At 33.7% G+C, this 22,349-nt stretch overlaps 1 protein-coding gene across 1 annotated transcript in view; it reads right to left on the reverse strand.

Annotated features, from left to right (window-relative positions):
* The window catches only part of LOC106662887 (discoidin domain-containing receptor 2-like), a gene marked incomplete at its 5' end in the record, with an annotated part of 67,277 nt that extends 48,521 nt beyond the window's left edge, over positions 1 to 18,756 (reverse strand). Inside the window, 2 exons of the mRNA XM_024229973.1 lie at positions 12,746 to 12,977; positions 18,731 to 18,756. Coding sequence (XP_024085741.1) covers positions 12,746 to 12,977; positions 18,731 to 18,756 — 258 coding nt within the window. The remainder of the gene's footprint in view (positions 1 to 12,745; positions 12,978 to 18,730) is intronic.
* Positions 18,757 to 22,349: the final 3,593 nt, after the last annotated feature.

A 22,349-nucleotide genomic window follows, 5' to 3' on the forward strand; every position in this document is an offset into this window, starting at 1 on the left:
GCAAATCGCAATGGTTATTCGGACAATCGGACCACGAAATCTAATGGATTAGGTCTTACGACTGACTGCTCCAGAAATCACATATACACCTGGCTTCACAAGTGGACAAATATTCCTTTTACAACGATGATCAATTGTCTGATGAGAAATAAGTAGGGAATTGTAAGACTTTTTTATTATATAAGATATAGATTTGTGTTTGGCATTAAAGCACAAACTTTTGACATCTGTCATTATATTATTATAAAACGTGAATCAATACTGCAGACTTCCTAATATACAACATTATTTTCTTGAAACAAGTCACTCTGATAATAGGTATTTTTTTGTATAAAAATAATGAGACGTGTATGTAAGAAAAGTAAAATGTTCCAAATTAACTTAACAAGGGTTTCGAGTCGGACTCGACTCGTCGCTTTCCAATTTAGAAGATACCGAAATCGCCTGGAAAACTTTTATGAAGCTTCCCCCCCCAATTTGAAAGGAAATGAAACCGCCTCCCGGGAACATATTAAAAAAGGAGATGGAATGAAAAAGGCTCATTTGTAGATCTGGAAATATATGACGTGCTTAATTACGACTGGACGGCGGACTTTTGAAAGCTTCGGCCGTGTGATGAATAGCAAGGTGGCCCTCACGTCCGCCGCTGTCTGTCTGTCTATTTTTCGGGCACGTCACGTAACACCACCCCGAAAGAGGCTATTCCCTCCGTTCACAACAAATACAAAGCACACCATCCACTCGGCCCCCTTTCAGCCATTCTACACGAGGCAGAAACGGATTCTGAGTTTACACAGCTTTTTTTCACTCACTTAAGGTACTATGAAACAAAGGCTATCCCACAGGAAATTAAACTGTTTCATTAATTCCAGTAGGATTTTGGGTTTAATTGAATTCATTTAAATTAATATAACAAAAATTTAAACCCCTTTCTGTTTTAAACTACCATCACAAACATACTAAAGGTTGCCAAAATGATCAAATTTGTATATTTGATATCAAAATTAATCTTAGTTATTAGTTTGCAAGACAACAATAGGCCATATTTAATCTATTCCAGAGGGAGCGAAGTTTTCTATATCGAGTTCAACTTGTAAACTTCCGCCTCATTTTTCATTCCTCTCCATTAAACCACCTCTTTACGTTTTCCCCCATTTTGTAATTCAAAAAACAACATAATTTTTCATTATTTCTACCATTTTGATTTTGATTTATTTACGCTTGTTTGGATTCGCCTTGTACTGGTTGGAGGAAAATTTGTTTTGGGGTTGGGAAGGGTTTGCAGTTGAACAGTAAAGACGCGTGTAGTAGAAATTTCTGAGCTTTAGGTAACGTCTGGTTCTCTTGAAAAAAATCTTAATATTCAGATTTTATAAATACATAGATAATTACCATTCTTTAACAGTCTTAAAATAATGAGTGTCACGTAAAGTTGGATGCCATGGTACAAATATTATTGGATTAATGTACTGTATTAATTTTCCAGCTGTTTTTAATTTCTGGCAGTACTTTTTCCCTTATCATTTAGGTCCATGTAGTCAAGCTATGTTTTCTGCCTAAGAATCCTTTTTAATAATTGATAATAGCTAAGTGCTGAAAGACTATTCGAATAAAACTAAAAAGTGTTTACAATAAAAAATATATATTGTTTTATAAAACGCATTGGATCTCTAGAAGTGATTTTTCATAAGAAAAGACGACGTTGTTTAGGAAAAACCTTCAACCCTAGTGTTGTTGTAGAACTGCAAAATCTTCGGAAGGTGTACCTTTGTGAGGATTACTTTTCCATTATTCTTCCCTGTCGTTTCTCGAAATTCATGCTGTGTCGTCGAATGGCTTGTCGGTTGTAACGTGAGCAAAGTGCACAATTTGTCGGACGTCACGACCCCGTGGGAGACAAATTGAACCCTAAGACGACAGGCCTCCCAACCGTCCAGGACGGACGGTTATGTTGACAAAAGTGCCTCTTTTGGTTTCTTAATCCAAAAGGACATGCATCAATCTTGTCGGCTATCCAAAGAGATGACGGCTTATAAAGAAAAGCTTAATGCCCCTCGCTCGACGCATCTTACACCCCCTGTGGGCATTGTCTTCCAAAAATATTAAAAAGGGTTACCTGTTTGTTATTGGATCTTCCCCAGCTGGAGGTTCAAGATAAATCTATAACTAATCTTTACATAAGGTATTGGTTGACATAAAAAAGTCAGTGTCACAAGAGGGATTCGAACTCATCAACCTTTATCTCAACCAATACCTTACATAAAGATTAATTAATTGAAAGAGGTTATTTGGTTAATCGAACTACGAAATCTAATGACATAAATCTATAACGTTAAACGAATTTACCAATTTTTACTCTTCAAAGAATTATATACTGATAATGTGATAATATAAATTATTAACATTTATGGATAAGAAAAATTACAAAGTGAAATAAAATGTTTTGTAGTGAGTTTTTGCAAAATCTTTTTTGAAAGTTAGCCCCGGCACAAAGCACGAACAATCCGATAAAGGTAGATAAGGAAAAAAAAGGATCCTCCGCCTGGGAAAGTTGGGATAGAGCACCAACCGACTTAAATAAGCTCATTTATTTTTGTTAAGTCTGTAAACTTCCACAGTAATGTAACAAAGTGATCATTACTAAGACGAACGAGTTTGACTATCTAGAATGAATAATGTTCATTCCAAAAGGGGAAATACGTTCCTAAACTTCTTCATATTAGTAGACAATACAATATCATAAGAATATACATTTTGGGGGCTGGGATGAAATAATTTTAATGGGCAAAGAGGAAAGGGCTTAATTCGCAATTTGCCGCGGAGTATGAGATGCTCGGGATTTGACATGGTTTCTTGTTTCAATTAGAGACAAAGGGCACGGGAGAGAACAAGAGGGAAAAGGGGGCCTAATGAGATATAGAGGGCTAAAACCGCATAAGGGCTCGGCAAGGCCTAGTTATTAAAATCTACAAGACATCCCTAGGCCCTTTCCTCGGCAAACACGATTACGCTACTTAAAATCTCGTTACGGCCGATTAATCTCATGAATCATTTAATGGCCAACCTTTGAGGTGTGTCATTGTTGGTGTTGAAACGGCATAATTGTTTTATTAACATTTTCTTCTCAGAAAGAACAACATTATATAGATATTACTTAAAAATTTGTGTGCGATGGCAAAACTATTAAATTTACTGTGTATTTTATACATTATATTTAGTTTGCTATTGACCAAATTACGTCTTTTAAAAAATTAATCTTTTTATGTAAGGTTTTGGTTGAGATAAAAAAGTCAGTGTCGCGAGCGGGATTCGAACCCACGACCTTCGGCTAGATACGCCGCTGCTCTAACACTTGAGCTATCGATAGTTCGATCCACTCGGACACCAGCCTCGCTACATAACCTCACTTTTTGAATTTTCCCTCCTTTTAGCCATGTATGTGTATTTTATTATTTTCTGCCTAATTTAATGGAGTTAAAGCGCCACGATTGATGTAAATGTCATGTCAATAATTAAATGTAAGATAAGCAAAATACCTCTACTTTCACTAAATGATTGAATTTCGTTGATACTATAAAAAACATAAACTAAAACATTTTACAGTTTAGAACTGGTTAATAAAGTTAATTTTTCTTCTCACCTCTTCACACCCCTCCCTAATTCTCCTGGCTTCTGCCCTAGTTTGTTTTCTTTCTTCTCTGTTCCTAGATCCCCCTAAACTCATTACCTTTCAATCTCTACAATTTTCTCTAGCACTTTCTCTTACCCCTTCTATCCTCACCAATATAAATCATTTCTATTTATCTAAACTAACTATCCACCTTTAACACACTGTTTTTCGACCCTGATTCTCCTCCTCCTTCTCTCTTTCACCACCTTTCTCCTTCCCCCCATATCAATTGTCATCAATTTTTCCTCGCATTTTTCTCATTTACTCGCTTACTTATTTGATTCTTTCATATTTCTCTTCTTATATCATAACTATCTTCCGTGTTATTCTTTTATCTGTGTATATTCTTACATTATATCCCCATATGTTGTACATGCCTTAATTACCGTACGTTTTTGCTCATACCAAGCATTCTCTGGATTTCCGGAAAAAATCGCCTAGTTTGGTCGTTTCTGGTTAATTTTGGGTTTGCCAATTCTTACTATTTTGGTCTGTAGGACGCGAGTAGGCTTTTAGTCAAGAGCCACACCGAGAATGGGGAGAAGCTTAAACGTGTCTGAGAGACTCAAGGAAAAAAAAAACGAAGTTAGCCTGCAGACTCTCTCTCTCTCTCTCTCTCTCTCTCTCTCTCTCTCTCTCTCTCTCTCGCTCTGTCTCTGTCTGTCTCTCTCTCTCTCTCTCTCTAACCTAAAATATGATTCAAGAATATATGATAAATTTTTTATATTAAAAATGTTAACGATTAAAGACCTACAAATCTATTCCACAGCGACCTTCTTATACAAAATACTATAAACTAAAAACCCTTTCTACATTGCTCATAATTTTAAATTTAAATGAAATATCCATGATATCAATACCAGGACAGCTAGTGATGTAATTCATCTACCAAGATAAAGCACAAAAATACTTAATAATTCATTTAAAATAAAAGCTTCAAAGATCTTTAACTTAATAAAAAGCATAAAATCATCACAATGTAAAACATAAAGAATATTTGTTAAGTAAATATGTTGAATATAATTAGAATAATAATACAAATTAGCATTTATCATATTTAATATTTACGTAATTAACATTACATCACATACTAATATATTTTTATTTATTACTTTTATTATTCTCTTTTTTATTATATGCTGTTAAATTAATTTGCAAAACGTTAATAATCATTTTATGAGTATTTTATTTCACTTTTACGTCAAAAAATTATGTTCCAATTCTACAAGGGTCTAATCTAGTTTTTTAAGAATATTACAAAAAAATCTATATCTAATTTTGTTACTCAACAATAATATGCTTTGTATAAAAATATGACTTATAAGTTCACCTGCTCTCAATTTATTCATTTAGTTCATTTTTGATTTTATATTAATTTGTTATTTATTTTGCGACTACAAACAAATATTTTAATTTGTATGGGTGTATATAAAATGTCATTGGAGCTTATGTAAGTCTGAAAATCCTAGAGCAAAATCTAACTATTTTATACCACAATTAGCTATACGACAATATTACATCATATACTAATATATTTTTATTTATCACTTTTATTATTCTTTTTTATTATATGCTATTACATTAACTTGTAGAACGTTAATAATCATTTTATTAGTATTTTATTTCATTTTTAAATCGTAAAATTATGTTCCAGTTTGAGAAGGTCTGAATCTAGTTTTTAAGAATCTTACGAAAAATTTATATCTAATTTTGTACTCAGCAATAATATGCTATGTATAAAAATATAACTTAAAAGTTCAACTTACTCTAACTTTATGCCTTTGTTTCACTGTTGATTTTATAGTAATTTGTTATTTATATTTAATGTCTGTTGCGTCTATAAACAAATATTATAATCGTAATTACAGGTTAAGTGTAAGAAATGTCTTAGAGACCTCAAATTTGCGTGTATTTTAATAAATAAATCGGCAATCAATCAATCAATCTCAATGAGATTTACTTTTGAGATCTACCTATCTATCCATCTATCTATCTCTCTTTGTCCACCTTCTTTCATTCTTATTTTCTCTTTCTTACCCACTCTTTTTCCTCACTATCTCTCTCTCTCTCTCTCACTCTCTCTACATATATGTATNTATATATATATATAATATCTTGCTATAGTTTTATTGTTTTATTTGTTTTGATTTCTTGACGTTTTTTCTTTAAATTCGCCGTATCTCCATATTATTCCAGACATCAATCACATAATCTCACTTATGCTCTCTCTATCTCTTTCCATTTCTCTCGTAAGCATCCATCCCATTCCTTCTTCAACCCTAATCTCTTTCTTCACCCTTACCAGGTGTCACCTGTCCGTTCTATGTATACGCGAGAATGAAAAGCACCATAAATCCTCGTTACAGAATTCAACTTGTAAGTTGGGTTGTAGTTATTATTCTCACAACAATAAATTTTGTATGTATTACCAACTCCACGTTCATGTCTTCTCCATTGATAGGTTGAAAAATTCCAAGATCTCCGTGGTTGAAAACTTTTAATCAATTTAGTAAATTACATGGACTTTCGGGTTCCTGGCCCATCATCAGAAACTAAACATAGAGAAATCTCATGGTATAACTCACTCAATTAATATAATGTAATAATATAATTCTCACAATTAATTGCGAATTATACCATGAGATTTCTCTATGTTTAGTTTCTGATGATGGGCCAGGAGCCCGAACGTTCATGCAATTTACTAAATTGAATAAAAGTTTTCAGCCACGGAGATCTTGGAATTTTTCAACCTATCAATAGAGTAAATTTTTAATGTATCTGCTTACAAAATATTGCAGTGCGATTAAAGGAAAAACACAGGTATATTTTGCAAATAATGCCTAAATTTCCTCATTGGACTCTCTCAAATATACGCTATTTCTGCGGTCGTCCGTTTTGAAATGCGGCTGTCATCGGGAGGATGGGCACTTCTAGAAACAAAGTTGGTAATCAAATTATCCGATTGAGGAGGGGCCCGGTAGAACGCCGACCACTCTACTTCTACGGCCGAATCGAATTATCAGGGGAGAGAGAAATGCTGGGTGCCAAGGGCCGCTCTTCTCCCCAAGAGACCAGCTGCCGTATAGTTTACCGCCGGAGGCACTTGTATGGAAAACAGTTGTGGCTATTGTGATCCGAGTGGTCTCTTTGTCCGTTACAATACCCGATTGTGCTCAGACCGATAACGCATCACTAGTCCGCAAATTATGATTGTCCGTCATTTCAAAAAATTCAATATATTATAGCAGAAAAGTAGCACATGGCTTGTTAACAAATTATACTTTTAGAGGCAACTTCGATGTAGGTCTGTCTTCACAATGATCAAAACACTAACATTTATTGTTTTGTTTATTATTATTTATTTAAAGAAAATTTACATGGCTACTTTTCTTTTTATATCATATAAAAATTGTCATATTTGGTATGTTTTTCAGCAGAATCTTTAGTGTTTAAAAAACTATTAAAAATACGAAAGATTCCAGCTTATATCGAAATACAACATATACTCGTTTAAATTCAATAACACTTTTCCATAGATAAATCTTATAAATACTGTCAAGCAAAGTAAATAACAATTAAAATGTGTTGGGTAATGGTGGGCTAATGGGGAACGCAGGTGCTCTTATAAGCGGACATTGTCTTATAACTCACAATTATAACTAGGGCTTTATAACTGAATAATTATGACCGTTTTGGGACCCTTGTTAATGGAAGGGAACAGTTAATCACGGCGGCCTTACCTCAAAAAGCGTTCTGGTCGCCCAACAGACCCGTAACCTAAGGTTTTACGGCTTTTAAGGTTTATCGACCGTGAAAATATTCGAAGTGTAAATAACAATAGGCAAATAATAAATAATTTAAAAAAGGAATGCCCTTGCTCTTATCTCGAACAATCAAATTTACATTAATTTTAACAAAAAATGTTTTATTTTAATACTGCCTACTATTTATTATGGTTGTTGTTTCGTTGTTGATAATATTGTTATTGCTTGAATAAAGTATAATATAATTGATGCATATTATGTGCAAAAATAAATATAGGCGCCGACGTAAAAGTAAACCAAAAATGGATAGCACTGTACGATAAGAACATTCATTTTGAGTATTTCATATCTAATAGAGGATATGTACAGCCTTAATTATAATCAATCAATTATGGTTTTGGTTGAGATAAAAATGTCAGTGTCACAAGCGGGATTCGAACCCACGACCTTCGGCTAAATACGCCGCTGCTCTACCACTTGAGCTATAGTGACTTCGATCCACTCGGACACTAACTTCCCATCTCAACCCCACCTTTTGAATTTTCCCTCCTTTTTGCCATTTTTCAAATGTAGTGTAATCTATTTGATTATCTCAACTAAATACTTTAATTAATTGAAAGATATTAGTTGCTCAAGCGGACCACGAAAACTAGTGAATTTAATAAGTTGGAATGAAGTATACCTTCACTAAAGATGTCCGTGGCCATTTCATTTGTCGCCGAGAATCAAATAGATTACTCGACATTTGAAAAATGGCAAAAAAGAAAGAAAATTCAAAAGGTCGGGTTGAGATGGGAAGTTAGTGTCCGAGTGGATCGAGGTCAGGATAGCTCAAGTAGTAGAGCAGCGGCGTATCTAGCCGAAGATCGTGGGTTCGAATCCCGCTCGCGACACTAACTTTTTCATTTCAACCAAAACCTACATAAAAAGATAAATTAATTGAAAGACGTAATTTGGTCAATAGACCACTAAATTGGTGGTCCGTTGGTGTCCGAGAGGATCGAGGTCACGATACGGAGATCCGAATCCCGCTTGACTTTTTTATCTCAGCAAAACCTTAATTAATTGGAAAATTATTGTTAACTGTTGATTAGTGTCAAGGTTTAGTGCATTTTGATTATGTTCCATTGATAATTGACTTAGTAATAAGTAAATGCATATCACAGTTACTTACCGGGTAAATTATGTAAGAGATAACCTATACAAATAGGGAAAGTTGAGAGATTTGGAAGGCTGAAGGAAAATTGATGAAGTAGTGATAATAAATCTATAAGTGGTAGCGTCAAGTACCTGTTGTGCCGGTGATCAAGTTGCCTGGAATCACACGATTTGGCCACATCGAGACCTCCACATATTGATTACACCATTACCGCCCCTCGCTCGATCGGGGCCTTTATTGCTTCTCGAAGTGGGAACCCTGCGAGGAGGAGTAAGAAGGAAGAATGGGGGAAGTTTGTTTCTTTCAACTTTCAATTTGCCCTTGGGCTCGGAGGGGCCGGGATTAATGCGAGCGATTAGCGAGGATTGGTGGGCCCGCGGGTGGGCTGAGGGATGGCCGAAAACCCTTCGACGGGAAGTGCCTTTGTTTGTAGGGGATTAATGTCTGATCCCCTCGGACAAGAAAGGCTTTATCACCGATCGGGGTAAAACCTTGATTCCGTAACACATTCATTTCAGATTTTCCTTTTTGTTCCTTCCTTCGAAAAACCATAAATTAAAAACCATTTAAATCTTCTTCGGTGAGTTTTGTTTGTTACACAAGCAGCTTTACCAAATCTGAAATATTTTTTAACAAAAGGTATTCTTCCGATAACAAATTTTTGAAAACAGTATATCAAAACAAAAACCTAAAACAATAAAAGAATAAAAAAAAATGAACAGAAAAAAAGAAGGTGGCGGAATACCAAAAAGCGTCTGAACCAATAAAAATCAGAGGATTAGCAGATGATAGGTAACTATCAAACAAAAAAAGTCTCAAAAATTGTTCCATAATTACTGCTTTTTAATTTAAAAAAAACATCGTTTTTACCATCAGTTTCATGTCCTAATAAGCTTGATGAATCTTTTAGATTTCCAATAAGAAAAAATACGGGGCAGTCGTCCAGTTCCTCCTGAAACCCCAATTCCTCAGTAGCATTTTTTAGATGGGAACGTGGCCGCTTAACTATTTACAAAACATTCGATAATGACAGCAGTTTTACGAATTCCATCCGTATACGTATCTCAAATGTTTCTGTCTAGATTTAGCAACCCTAGAAATTTGATTTGCAATCAGTGTGAATAAGCTCGGTAATTTCTTGTATAAGCCGAAACGGCCGAAATTATATCCAGTCTCACTTGGGGAATAATGAAGAGGACATAAGTTATCACTTAACTAACAAGGTCTAATAACTTTTCATTACAACAAATGATCTTAGCTTAATTATATAGTAATACCTAATCATTATACTAAGTTGGTAAAGATGAAAAAAATAACAATAAATTTAAAATTAATTAAGGTTTTTAGTTGAGATAAAAAAGTCAATGGCAAGAGCGGGATTCGAACCCACGATCTTCGGCTAGATACGCCGCTGCTCTACCACTTGAGCTATCGTGACCTCGATCCACTAGGACACTTGAGATGGGAAGTTAGTGTCCGAGTGGATCGAGGTCACGATAGCTCAAGTGGTAGAGGTGCGGCGTATCTAGCCGAAGACCGTGGGTTCGAATCCCGCTCGTGCCATTGACTGTTTTATCTCAACTAAAAACCTTAATTAATTGTAATATATCAATTGGTCAAGCGGACCACGAAATTAGTGAATTTAATAAATTTAAAGTTGAAAATATTACATACATCCATTATATTATATATATTTAGTGGTCTATTGACAAAATTACTTCTTTCAATTAATTAATCTTTTTACGTCGCTTGCAACACTGACTTTTTCATTTCAACCAAAACCTTACGTACAAACGGTGGGGTTGAGATGGGAAGTTAGTGTCCGAGTGGATCAAAGTCACAATAGCTCAAGTGGTTAGAGCAGCGGCGTATTGAGCCGAAGGTCGTGGGTTCGAATACCGCTCGTGGCCCTGACTTTTTAATTTCAACCAATACCTTACATAAAATGATATTACATACAGTTTATTATTGATTATTATGAGTTAATAAACAATTATTATATATTATATTGTGATGATGATTTTGTTTTATCAGTATAACATAGTCAACTGTCAATGAGATTTCAGATTGCATGTCAAATTTTCTAATAAATTAAAAAATGGTTTACACAGCCTTTTGCTTACAATAAAGGTTATTGCATATGTTACATACAAATTTTATGTTATGTAAAAAATAATTACATGTAACGATGAAACTAAGATTATTGACCTGCTGGATACAAGAAGTCTTTTCAGAGGATTTTCGGAAGAGGTCAAAACAGAGAAAACTTCCTTACGGTTTTCGCCGAGCTTTCGACAGTTTTATACTGTCATCTTCAGGGCCTGTTTTATTATCATATAAACAAACAAAAAAGAAGATGACAGTATAAAACTGTCGAAAGCTCGGCGAAAACCGTAAGGAAGTTTTCTCTGTTTTGACCTCTTCCGAAGATCCTCTGAAAAGACTTCTAATAATTACATGTATTTAAAGGTAGTCGAAAAGCAATATATTTTTTTCACACCCTCAATATCTCTTTGTCTGTGTAATTAATTTTAATTTTAACATAGTTATTTTTCTCGCTTTTTTTGTTCTCTCTCAAATTCGCTCAATTTGCAAGTCTCTGTCAGTAATATACAGCTCATAACGTCAATATATAATAATGAAGGAAGGATGAATCGTCCATCAGGATATCACCAATACGTTAGGGATAAAGGATGTGGTCATCAAAGCAAGTAAGTTTTGTAACTTATGCCAAGCTTTTAAACTTTATTGAGGCCTTCGTCACTATTACAAGTAAAATATAACGGTAAAACAATGCATATATATGTAACCAAATGACAACGACCTGATGAAGACCTGAATAAAGGTTGAAAGCTTGGCATAAGTTACAAAACGTACTTGTTTTGATGACCGCATCCCTGATCTCCAACTTACTAATACATAATAATATTACTATTTTTTCTCTATTTATCAATGTTATCTATATATTTAAATATGTATCTAATAGACATAAATAGAGCTTTTTTATATATGCATCTTCCAAGATCTCTTTTTTCCTTTCCTTTACATCTATTTCCACTTTCAACTACATCCATGTCTGTATACGTATCTAATTTTAAATGGATCTCTATCTAGGTCGACTATGTCACTAAAGAAACAATTTGAGTTGTTAGTTGTTTACGAATTCCCACTCGTTTATTAATTTGGTTAATTCAAATTATCGAATATTCTCCTCAATGTATTGATAATTGATAATATATGCATATTTCTTATCGATCAAAGCCTTTCTGCCTTAAAGCTTAATGCATACGTATGAAGCGATTGGCGGTTAAGGCATTGTACACGGCTCTCATTACCATAAGGTAAAGGTCCCGAGTTCAAATGCAAGCCGCTGAACCCAACTTTTTTTTTTGCAAAAACACCGGCACCCGGGGTTGAGGTTTGAGGTTGAGGAATAACCTTTTTTTTTCATCCATTTCACTCCGAATCGTATCGTTTGATATACCTAGGTGTTCTATTTATTTTTTAACTGTTGTGGAATTAGGTTCAAATTAATCTTTACCAAACAAATTAGTGTATACTTAATGGATAATAATTTTATTTTAATTAATTTGATTAAACAGATTTTCCGAGTAATATCAAAGTTCAGCGTGTTGACCTTGAATGAAAGAAAATATACTCAAAGAGATTTCTTATTTGTTTACCTAAATAGTTCAAAAATTTAATAATTAGGTTCGGTGAAACTTTTAAACTTATAATTACTTCGGCCCGCCATTTTGAAGTAAATTTTTTCCCGTACACTTTTATTTGAATCAAAGCTTTCTTGCTTCAAAAGTTGAGCAAAACGGTAGGGGCGATAAAGAAAATTAAAAGCACTGTAATTATGTCATTAATTCCCTAAATGTGTTAATTAGGAACCTATAAATGAATTTAAACTTAATTGAAAGTTACGCTGTGTACGCTTTAATGTGATTAAGTTTTGAGTTGCTGAACTTTGTAGATCGGAAGAAAGCTCCGAGGCCGAGAAGACGGGAAAACAGACGGAGAAGGGGATTAGTTTTGTTTTAATTCGAAGGAAAATTTTCCAGCCGAGCTAGAGAGGCATTAGCTTAATAGGAAATCTTTTTCCCAACCTTACGAAGAAATCTGGACGTGTACTAAAATGAAACTAACCTCTTTTCCTTTGATATCCCTGTATCTGATCCATTTGCCGAGCCTCGGCCTCCAATATTCCAGGACGTATGCCTCGGCGAATTCCTGACCCTGGCCGTTCCCGAACCTCCCCTGGGTCTCCGTGGCAGTTATGACATGCACGGTATGCAAGTTGATTTCAAGCCATTCCTTGGGCTCAGGGGTTATTTGGTGTTTAGGGCACCACGCACCACCGTTGCTCTCCTGCCTTACTCTGAAAAACAAAAAAATTGTTTCAAATTAAATTACATCAACCACCCTTAATACACACGTTATAATTTTACAGAATGGGTCGATTAATTAGATAAAAATTCACATCCAGCTTTGTTTTAGGATAATAAACAATAACATGTAACTTACGCTGGGCAGAATGGCCAATGTTTATTTTGCATACGTCCAACATGGGGCGAAGGAGCCTTATATACAATTAACCTCATGTTCCCTAAATATGGAATAACGTTTAAACAACGGGGAAAAATCAACATACCGGGTCATTTTATTTTTACACGTCTCTGATACGTTTATTGCAGAAAATTCGAATATCTAACATTAGATTAAATGAACTGAAATTTCATACATTCGATTTATTTTAACCTAACATTTACAGCGATTTATTAGTATGATAATGCATCAATTAAATTGATAAAATGTTTAAAAGTTTATTAGCTTTAATTTCGAGTTTTTCTAATTAAATTCTATAATGACCTCCCGATCGCACGTACACTTTTTCTGCCTTCTCAATCACACTCTCTTTTTTTTTTTAAATCTCTCACTACCAGCACCAATCTATCCTGAAAACTCTACTCTTGTTTTTTTTTGCTATAATGCTTTATAAACCTCTTCTCTCTCTCTCTTTTCTCACTCTTTCTCCCTCTTCACTATTACTGACTAGTTAAATTCACTGGTTTTCGTAGTCCGCTTGACCAACAAATATTTATCATTTAATTAAGGTTTTTAGTTGAGATAAAAAAGTCAGTGTCACGAGCGGGATTCGAACCCACGACCTTCGGCTAGATACGCCTCTACTCTACCAGTTCAACAGCGTATCTAGCCGAAGGTCGTGGGTTCGAATCCGGCTCGTGACACTGACTCTTTTTATTTCAACTAAAATCCTTAATTGAAAAATTACTGACTAGATACATTTTTTCTGTCTCATTATGTAATTTATGGCAGAATCTCCAGCCTTTTCTTTTTTGTTATAATGCTTTTTATATCTCTCATGTTCTTATTTCTCTCTATCTTTCTCTTCTATTTCTCTCTCATTCTCATTCTTCTCTCTCTTTCCCCGCCTCTCTCACTCTCCTGATATTTTTCCGTCTCACTTTCTATACCAAATTACCTTTTTCCCCAATATTTTTTTTTATATCCCTCTTTTTCGCCCGCTCTCTCTCTTATAAACTCTCTTTCTCCCTCTTCTCTCTTACCTCTAGATAGATTTTTTTCTGTCTCAATATCTATACCAGCATACCTTAGAAATCTCTAATGTTTCTTTTTTTACATAATAATTTATCTATCTCTCTCTTTATTGCTCTCTCACACCCTTCTTACTTTTTGATTGTAATAAAGGTCAGTATGACTTTTTTTCTCTTTTCTCTCTTACGTACTAAATGTTTGTCTCAACATCTATATCAACATGTCTTAGAATCTCTAGCCTTTTCTTTTTTCTTATCACTCTTTCTTTCTCTCTCGCTATATTTTCCTTTCTCTCGTTCTTCCTCTCCCTCACCCTTATTTTTACTTTTTATCTTATTTCTATATTCGTACCAATCTATAGAAATCGCTCTCTTTCATTTGCTTTTTTACTTTGTTTCGCACTATCTATCTATTTTTCTATCTAGCTACCTGTGAAGATATTTATGTATGTACCTGTCTACGTACTTATTTATCACACTTTCACATACCTTCACACTCTTTTTACCCCTCTTACTCTCTTTTCCCTCTATTAATCATTTGTATTCTCTCTCTCTCTCTCTCTCTCTCTCTCTCTCTCTCTCTTTCTCTCTCGCTCTCTCTTATTCAACTGCAATAGTTGACAAACGATTTTTTGTTTACAACTCTCGACTTAGTTCCGTTTTAAACTTCGTTTTGAATAGAAAGGTCTAAGTGCACTTTGGGAGATGATCAATAATTTAACGACCCCGTAGTTGTTTACAAGAGAGAATCTTTGTTCAACGGCAAGGGAACCATTGATTTTCATTTGTGAGAGGGGCCTGGGGCAGGTGATAGATAGGAGCAACCAACAACCTCCTATCAAATACCAACGCCTAACTACAGGAGGGTCCTGCGATTTGATTGAGACACTCCTTGAAAATATTACCGTCGTGATAACAGCAAGATTAAAACACTTCCGTAACGTGGTGGACTCCCTCTTTCCGCAGTGTAATGGGATGATACAGAACTTTATAGACCAAATGATTTAGAAAAAGTGCTGTACATTAGTAATGTTGGCGAATCTAAAAAACAATGTAAGATATTTATTAAAAACGATTTATAAAGATTTTGACTTAAATATGAACTTCTATTTTCGTAATAGCCACATAAATAAATAAATAAATATATATATATATATATATATATATGTATATANAATATATATGTTTTTATTTCAGTATTACCTTACGTAATATTTCCAAAATCTAATTTGAAAATTTTGATCAATACTGGTAGCACAAAATCGTTTGTAAATCCAACCATAGCTAACAAATATTTTAGCGAATATATTAAATACGACCCGTTTATAACATCAACAGCTCACGGCGAGAGCTCGGAAAAATTTAGCACCCTAATTAGCTTAGATGAACTAATAAATCGTAACAATGTCAAGTTGAAATTCTTTTTGTTCGAGTTTCACACAGAATTTGACATACTGCTAGGGATTGACAATTTAAAAATTTAAAAATCTAACATTAATTTAATAGAAAATTGCCTAAAAACACCTACAAAGTGTATACCATTAGAGTATTTTAACACTTCGGAAAAAATGTATAACTTCGAAATATTAGGGGAAACAGAACAAATAACCAAAATCCCTGTGAGGAACATGAAACAAGGTGACGCTGAGGTACCAAATTTACGAGTGGGTAAGGTCGAAATACCGGAAGCTCTAGTTAGGGTACTTAACTATGAAGGTTTATGCCCAATAATCAATACATGTAAAGAGTCACAACAAGTAAAAATAAAAAATCCCATACCGCTAACGGAAATATCAGAAAACAAAAATTATCACAATAGATTCGGTATAAGCGGAGAAGACAACAATCAATTTGATCGTCTCTGCGCACAGATCATATGAACGAAGAAGAAAAAATTATTATAAAAAATTTAGTTAGCCAATATTTAGATATATTCCATCTGGACGATAAGCCATTAACATTTACAAGTCAAATTACGCACACATTAATACATTATTATGATCTCAAGACTATATATGAAGAATATGAAATTCTTAAGACACAATGCAACAAAATAATTGCAACAATTAAAACAAATCGAACTCTACTACAAGACTTAGAAAGACTTAGAGACCCCAATTAACCTTTTGAATTATACAAAAATTACCGTAGAAAGAAAAATCGACAATATAAAAATCCATTCGAGTAATAGAACAAGACGAGGATTAATTAATGGACTCGTCACTATAATAAAAGCAATAACGGGTAATTTAGACTATGATGACGGCAAACATTTCAACACAGTTTTAAGTCACGTAAAAGAAAATCAACTAAATATCCAAAACCAATTAATTGCACAATATTCCGTCAATAACAAAATCATTGATAATTTTAAGCAAACCGTAGAAACTATAAAATATAACAGTGAAGAATTGGAATATAAAATATTACAACTAAATAGGAAGATTCGACATATAATCGATGTAGCAATTGTAAAAGAAACAATTCATCACTTACAAACATTATTTAATCTAGTTATGAAGATATTTCAAGATATTGAGAGTTCCATAACATTTTGCAAACAGGGAACGTTAAACCGGAGTATAATAAATACACATCACCTCTATGAGGAACTTTCAAAAATTTCTCTGCATTATGCAACCCAGATGCCTTTCGAAGTAAAATTAGAAAATATTTTGGAATATGAATATTTAATAAAAGTCAGTTGTAAATCATTTATAGCTTGTCAATACCTCTCAATTCAAAAGTAGAATACGATATGTATAATTTCTATTCAATACCTTCTAAATTAGGCCATACTTCTGTAACTGTAATTCCTGAAAACAAATTTGTATTGAAAGCAACAAAAATCAATCCTTCAATTTTATTAAACAATAAATGTAAACATGTAAATCGAGGAATCCAATGCTACGAAGACGACGTATCTTATCACCGATCCAGTTACGTCGAAGAAATTATGCAGAACGAGACGTCGACTTCCTGCACACTTGTCAGTCTGCACACGACAAATAACCACATCGAGCTGATAAAAGAGATAAACAAATATTTAATCGTCTTTATTACGCCTGACAAATTAACGATTGTCACACATAAAGAAACCGAAACGAAAAAACTTCACGGAATCTACCTAATGCAGACGGAGTCTGCGACGATCTACTACAAAGGATATCATCTGGCCTACGAATCGACATCTACGCGACATCCAAAAAATTCTGCCTAAAATCGAACCAATAAATTCAATGGCGAACCAACAGCCTCAAATGGAAATTCATTTAAGGAAATTTTCTGTCCAAGATATACCCTTGAATCCTCTAATCCCTGTAAATATCCACAAAATTATTAATGACGATAATACAGGTTCAACCTTTATATTGTACTGCGTGTTCATAATCATTATGTTAATTATTGTTTTTATAATTATATATTATATGCTTAAGTTCCAAGTTTGTCGAAATAAAATAAATAGGACGAATTCCACAAATGCTAAAACAGATTCGAATATGGAAGAAATCGAATTAGATAAAATTAATGTTTTATCACCATGTATTAAATAAAATTTATTGTACTGTATTGTATTTACCGTATATATTGTATTAAATAAAATTAAATAGACTTAAATAAAATTAATGTTTTATAATCATACATTATCGAATTATATTGTATTAGGAGTAGGACTTGAATCATGACAGCTATAAACAATGTAACATGTAACTTATTGTAATATTATATTATAATATTGTAATAGGGAATCTTAAGGTCAAACTTCCAGGAGGAAGTTTATTTTTTTTAAAGGGGAGGTGTTACGTATTCGCTAGACCCTTAGCTGTTGCAACCCTTCACATTCCTCCCTTATCACATCTACACGTGTTCATTTCCAAGAAACCCCTCCTTCATTACATCCCCAAGCCTTTGCTAATATTAATATTTTTAATAGAATCCGACTCGGGCTTTCATCGAGTATAGACCGAAGATTCCCTAATTGGAAGTGGTTATTCCAGTTTTGTATTTGCTTGCTGTGTAATAAATAGTATTCTTTTTAAAAACTAGTTTACTACACGCAAAACCATAACTTATATATATATGTGAATCCAGATTCGTTCACAGCTGAATGCAAATTGGGTTATATCATTATTTTCTTTACAAAACAATTGTAGGACATCAACGTAGTTTTTTAATAATTTTATTTATCTTAACACAAAAAACACCAAAAAAATTAAATTGTTCCTTTATCATGATTATTATGTCAACTGTCCTGACCGGTGGATAGAACGCGTTTTGGCCTCGGAAAATTTTGTTTTATGTCCACTCCTCTTCTTTTTAAAACAACTATCGTAAATTCCGGAATATCTTTTAGGTTTTGTTATTACCCTAATATTAACAATTTATATTTTTTTGAAAGTTCACGATAAGGAAGTCCTTCTTGTAGAGATTTTATTATTTGATCTTTCCAAAATGTTGAAAATGGCTTCAAACTGTAATTAAACGGAATAGATCATAACCGTTAAGGAAAGGAAACATTTTCAATATGTAAGAAAAATAACTAAATTGATGATACCTGGTAACAAATCTGAGACGAATTATTGAATGGTATTTGCGAAATTTGCAATGCAGTAACCCGAGTCACAAAACTGTTCACACGAAGACTCGTAATAAACTGGCTCAATTCAAACGTATAAACATAAATAAAGATTATTAGGGTGAATGTTTATTTACCAACAGTTGAACGAACTCAATCCTATTGCTGTTGTCTGGATTAAAAAATACGGGATTTGCAAACTAGAGATAAAATAGAAAATTGTTTACTGATGTGAACAAATATGTATAATATTGAGTGAGTGAGTAAGAGAGATTATAGATATATTGAAGTAAATAATGACATAAATAGAAGGTAGATGTAGATAGATTAAAAGTGACATATAAATTAAAAATAGAGAGTGAAATAAAAATAACAGAGAAAAATAGAATAAATAAATTTTCTTTATCGTGCCAGCGTTTCGATCTTTTATTGAGATCATCTTCAGTGCTCAAAGTGTTTGTCTTCTGTGTAATTGTGCCATCCTTGCGTGTCGTCGGGCACTCTCAACACGACTGAAGATGATCTCAATAAAAGACCGAAACGTTGGCACGATAAAGAAGATATTTTACTGAAACCTACATCACACCCGACCGCATCTCACGATATCTGAATAACTATCGATTAACGGTAACTAATCTCTACACACAATAAATAAAGGGCAAATGAGATAGAGAGGTAAGGAGGGAGTGAGGTGTAGTAATACAGGTGGTGAAAGAAAGTTAGATAGACTTATAAAATAAAATTAAAAAAAGAAACGAAAAAGAAACCACGCAATAGACGTGGGTGCGTAAACAAAACATTCTGGCAAAATTGAGCGTAAAAAGAGAGACAAAAAATAGATAAAAAGAAAGAGTGAGTGAAGAGAAGAAGAAGAAGAGAGAGAATGAGTAAGTGTGTTTGTTTGTGTGTGTGTGTGTGTATGTGAGAGAGAGAGAGAGAGAGAGAGAGAGAGAGAGAGAGAGAGGGAGAGAGAGACAACCCAGATAGTAAAGAAACTCAAAAAAAGAGAAAAAGAGAAAACATATGTAATAAAAAACGATAATTATCCGTGATATAAAATAATTATTAAGAAATTTCTTATGTATTCATAATATTTATGTTGTGTGATCTAGATTTATGCGTGTTTCATTAATCGGTAAACAAAGGGAATGAAAACTAACATACCGCTCTGTGCAAATGCCAATAAAAACGATCCAACAAGTTGAAATTTATGCGACCTCCGGGCCAATAAATCGTAAAAGTAGCCGCGGAAGATAGTTTATTTTACTGAGCATAATGACCCAATGTCGTAAAGTCGATGGGGGCTGTTTTGCAGTGAAAAACCAATGTGGGAACCGTTTGCGGTCGTTAAAACCACGGCGAACGTGGATTTATCGTCTGTATCAGCCAGTGCTGAAAAGTCTCTTTGTTTCTTTCAGAGTATCACTGCACGAAAGAACAGCCTCTCCCAATAGGCGGATTTCTTTTACAAGCTTCGTCTTCTGAGAACGATAAAAATCCTTATATATTTCTTTTTATACATGTTCAGAATGATTCAGGATTCAAGTCGGAATATTGAACGGACACATACAGAAGTAACACATGTCCACTTCAGTTCCATCAATAAAAATTTGTTTGAACAGATGCACCTTATTCCGCCTCCCCGTCGGCCTTATGGGCCGAATCGACGGTATTTACCGTACACTTGATTTCGGCCCTTGTCCCTTCCAACAACAATAACTAATGGCCTGGCCCATTAGTCAGTGCGAATTTTGTTCACAATTCCTCTTGATGAATTGCTCGGCACGAAACACTTGTGAGGTTCGGCTAATGCCACAATTCCCAGATGAAGTAGTTAGTGGTGATCATTCCTAAAATGTACACTTTGGCTGGATGGCTTAATCTAATCAAAAATAATCGAAGTGCTACTGTTAAAATAAAATATATTCTGTAAACAAAAATAAAATATAAATAAAAATAACTAGTAAATATTTTAAAAGTACTTTCAACAAATTGATAGATTTAATTAGATACTAGCTTATCAAATTTTTTGCTAAGGCAGAGGGAGGGAGAGAGAGAGAGAGAGAGAGAGAGAGAGAGAGAGAGAGAGAGAGAGAGAGAGAGAGAGAGAGAGAGAGTTAGAGAGAGAATTGAAATTAACATTTCATTCAGTTTCATTTATTAAAGCACGCAAAATCAGGTCTCATGAACCTTTCTTACATTTAACGAGCATTCGTACATACAAATGAATTTTAAGTAATTCAAAATACAATAATTTGTAAATATTAAATGATGCTATATAGAGTATAAGTGAACATAATGTAATGAGAGAAAAGGTTTTAGATGCTTCTTATAAATATATTTATATTTAAGTGATTATATAGCATTGGGTAAATTAATCTTTATTTAACGTATTGGTTGAGATAAAAACGTTAGTGTCACGAGCGGGATTCGAACCTTCGGCTAAATACGCCGCTGCTTTACCACATGAGCATATCAAATCCCGCTCGTGACACTGACTTTTTATCTCAACCAATACCTTACATAAAAAGGTTATTTGGCCAATCGGACCGCGAAATCTAATGAATTGGTAGGTTTAGGTTCTAGGCTTATAAATTTGGGTAAAAAATGGATTAAAAATCAGTGTGTACAACACAACGGCATTTTAAATGCAGTTTTAGAACGTGTCAGTGCTTTTTTTATTTCAAAATGAGAAACAATATCGAATAGGTATAATGGTTTTTGTATTGTTATTATGTCTTGGAAAATAGTGAACAGTTTGTATTTTAACAAATCACCAATCTTTAAAATGGATATATTATAGTATTTGCCATAAATTCAAGAACCATAGTGTAAATTACATATACAGCGGATACACATATTTACAGTAACATGTAAGTTATGAAGTTTTTTAGTACAAAAATTAGAAATTACGGTATGGCCGTAAGTTTTATTTGGAAGCATTAGATTAAAAAGTTTTAGCTTCATGGATAAACTATTAATATTAAATTGTTTTGTTTTTTTCATGGATATACAATGGGCTGCATTCTGAATCAAGCTTTATCAAGATGTGTGGTGATTAGTGACCGTTAATCGATCATTAGTCAGAAATCGTGAGATGCGGTCTGGTGTGATGTATGTTGCTTACTTAATATACTTTGATGAAATACTTTGATTGAATATAAAAAAATATATTTTGCATTGTTTAAATTCACTTTTTCACATCCTAAATGTATTTGTTAAATGTAAACAATTTTGGAAATCCCAGGCCCTGAAGATGATCTCAATAAAGATCGAAACGTTGGCACGATAAAGAAAATGTTTTTCTGAAACCTACATCACACCAGACCGCATCTCAAGATTTCTGACTTTTTATCAATATGTGTATTGCAGGTTAAATATTTAAAATATTTATCTGTTACTAAGTCTAAAATTTTTATTTTGTTGGAGAGAGAAAGAGAGAGAGAGAGAGAGAGAGAGAGAGAGAGAGAGAGAGAGAGAGAGGGAGAGAGAGAGAGAGAGAAAAAATAGAGAGAGAGAGTGAGAGTTAGGACAGTTAGTGGGAGAGGTGGTGTGAGGTTATAACGAATTTTTTACAAAATATGTGGGTATATTTTTT

Source organism: Cimex lectularius, unplaced genomic scaffold (genome assembly GCF_000648675.2).
Source record: "Cimex lectularius strain Harlan isolate CLEC.00 unplaced genomic scaffold, Clec_2.1 scaffold455, whole genome shotgun sequence".
Lineage (NCBI taxonomy): Eukaryota > Metazoa > Arthropoda > Insecta > Hemiptera > Cimicidae > Cimex > Cimex lectularius.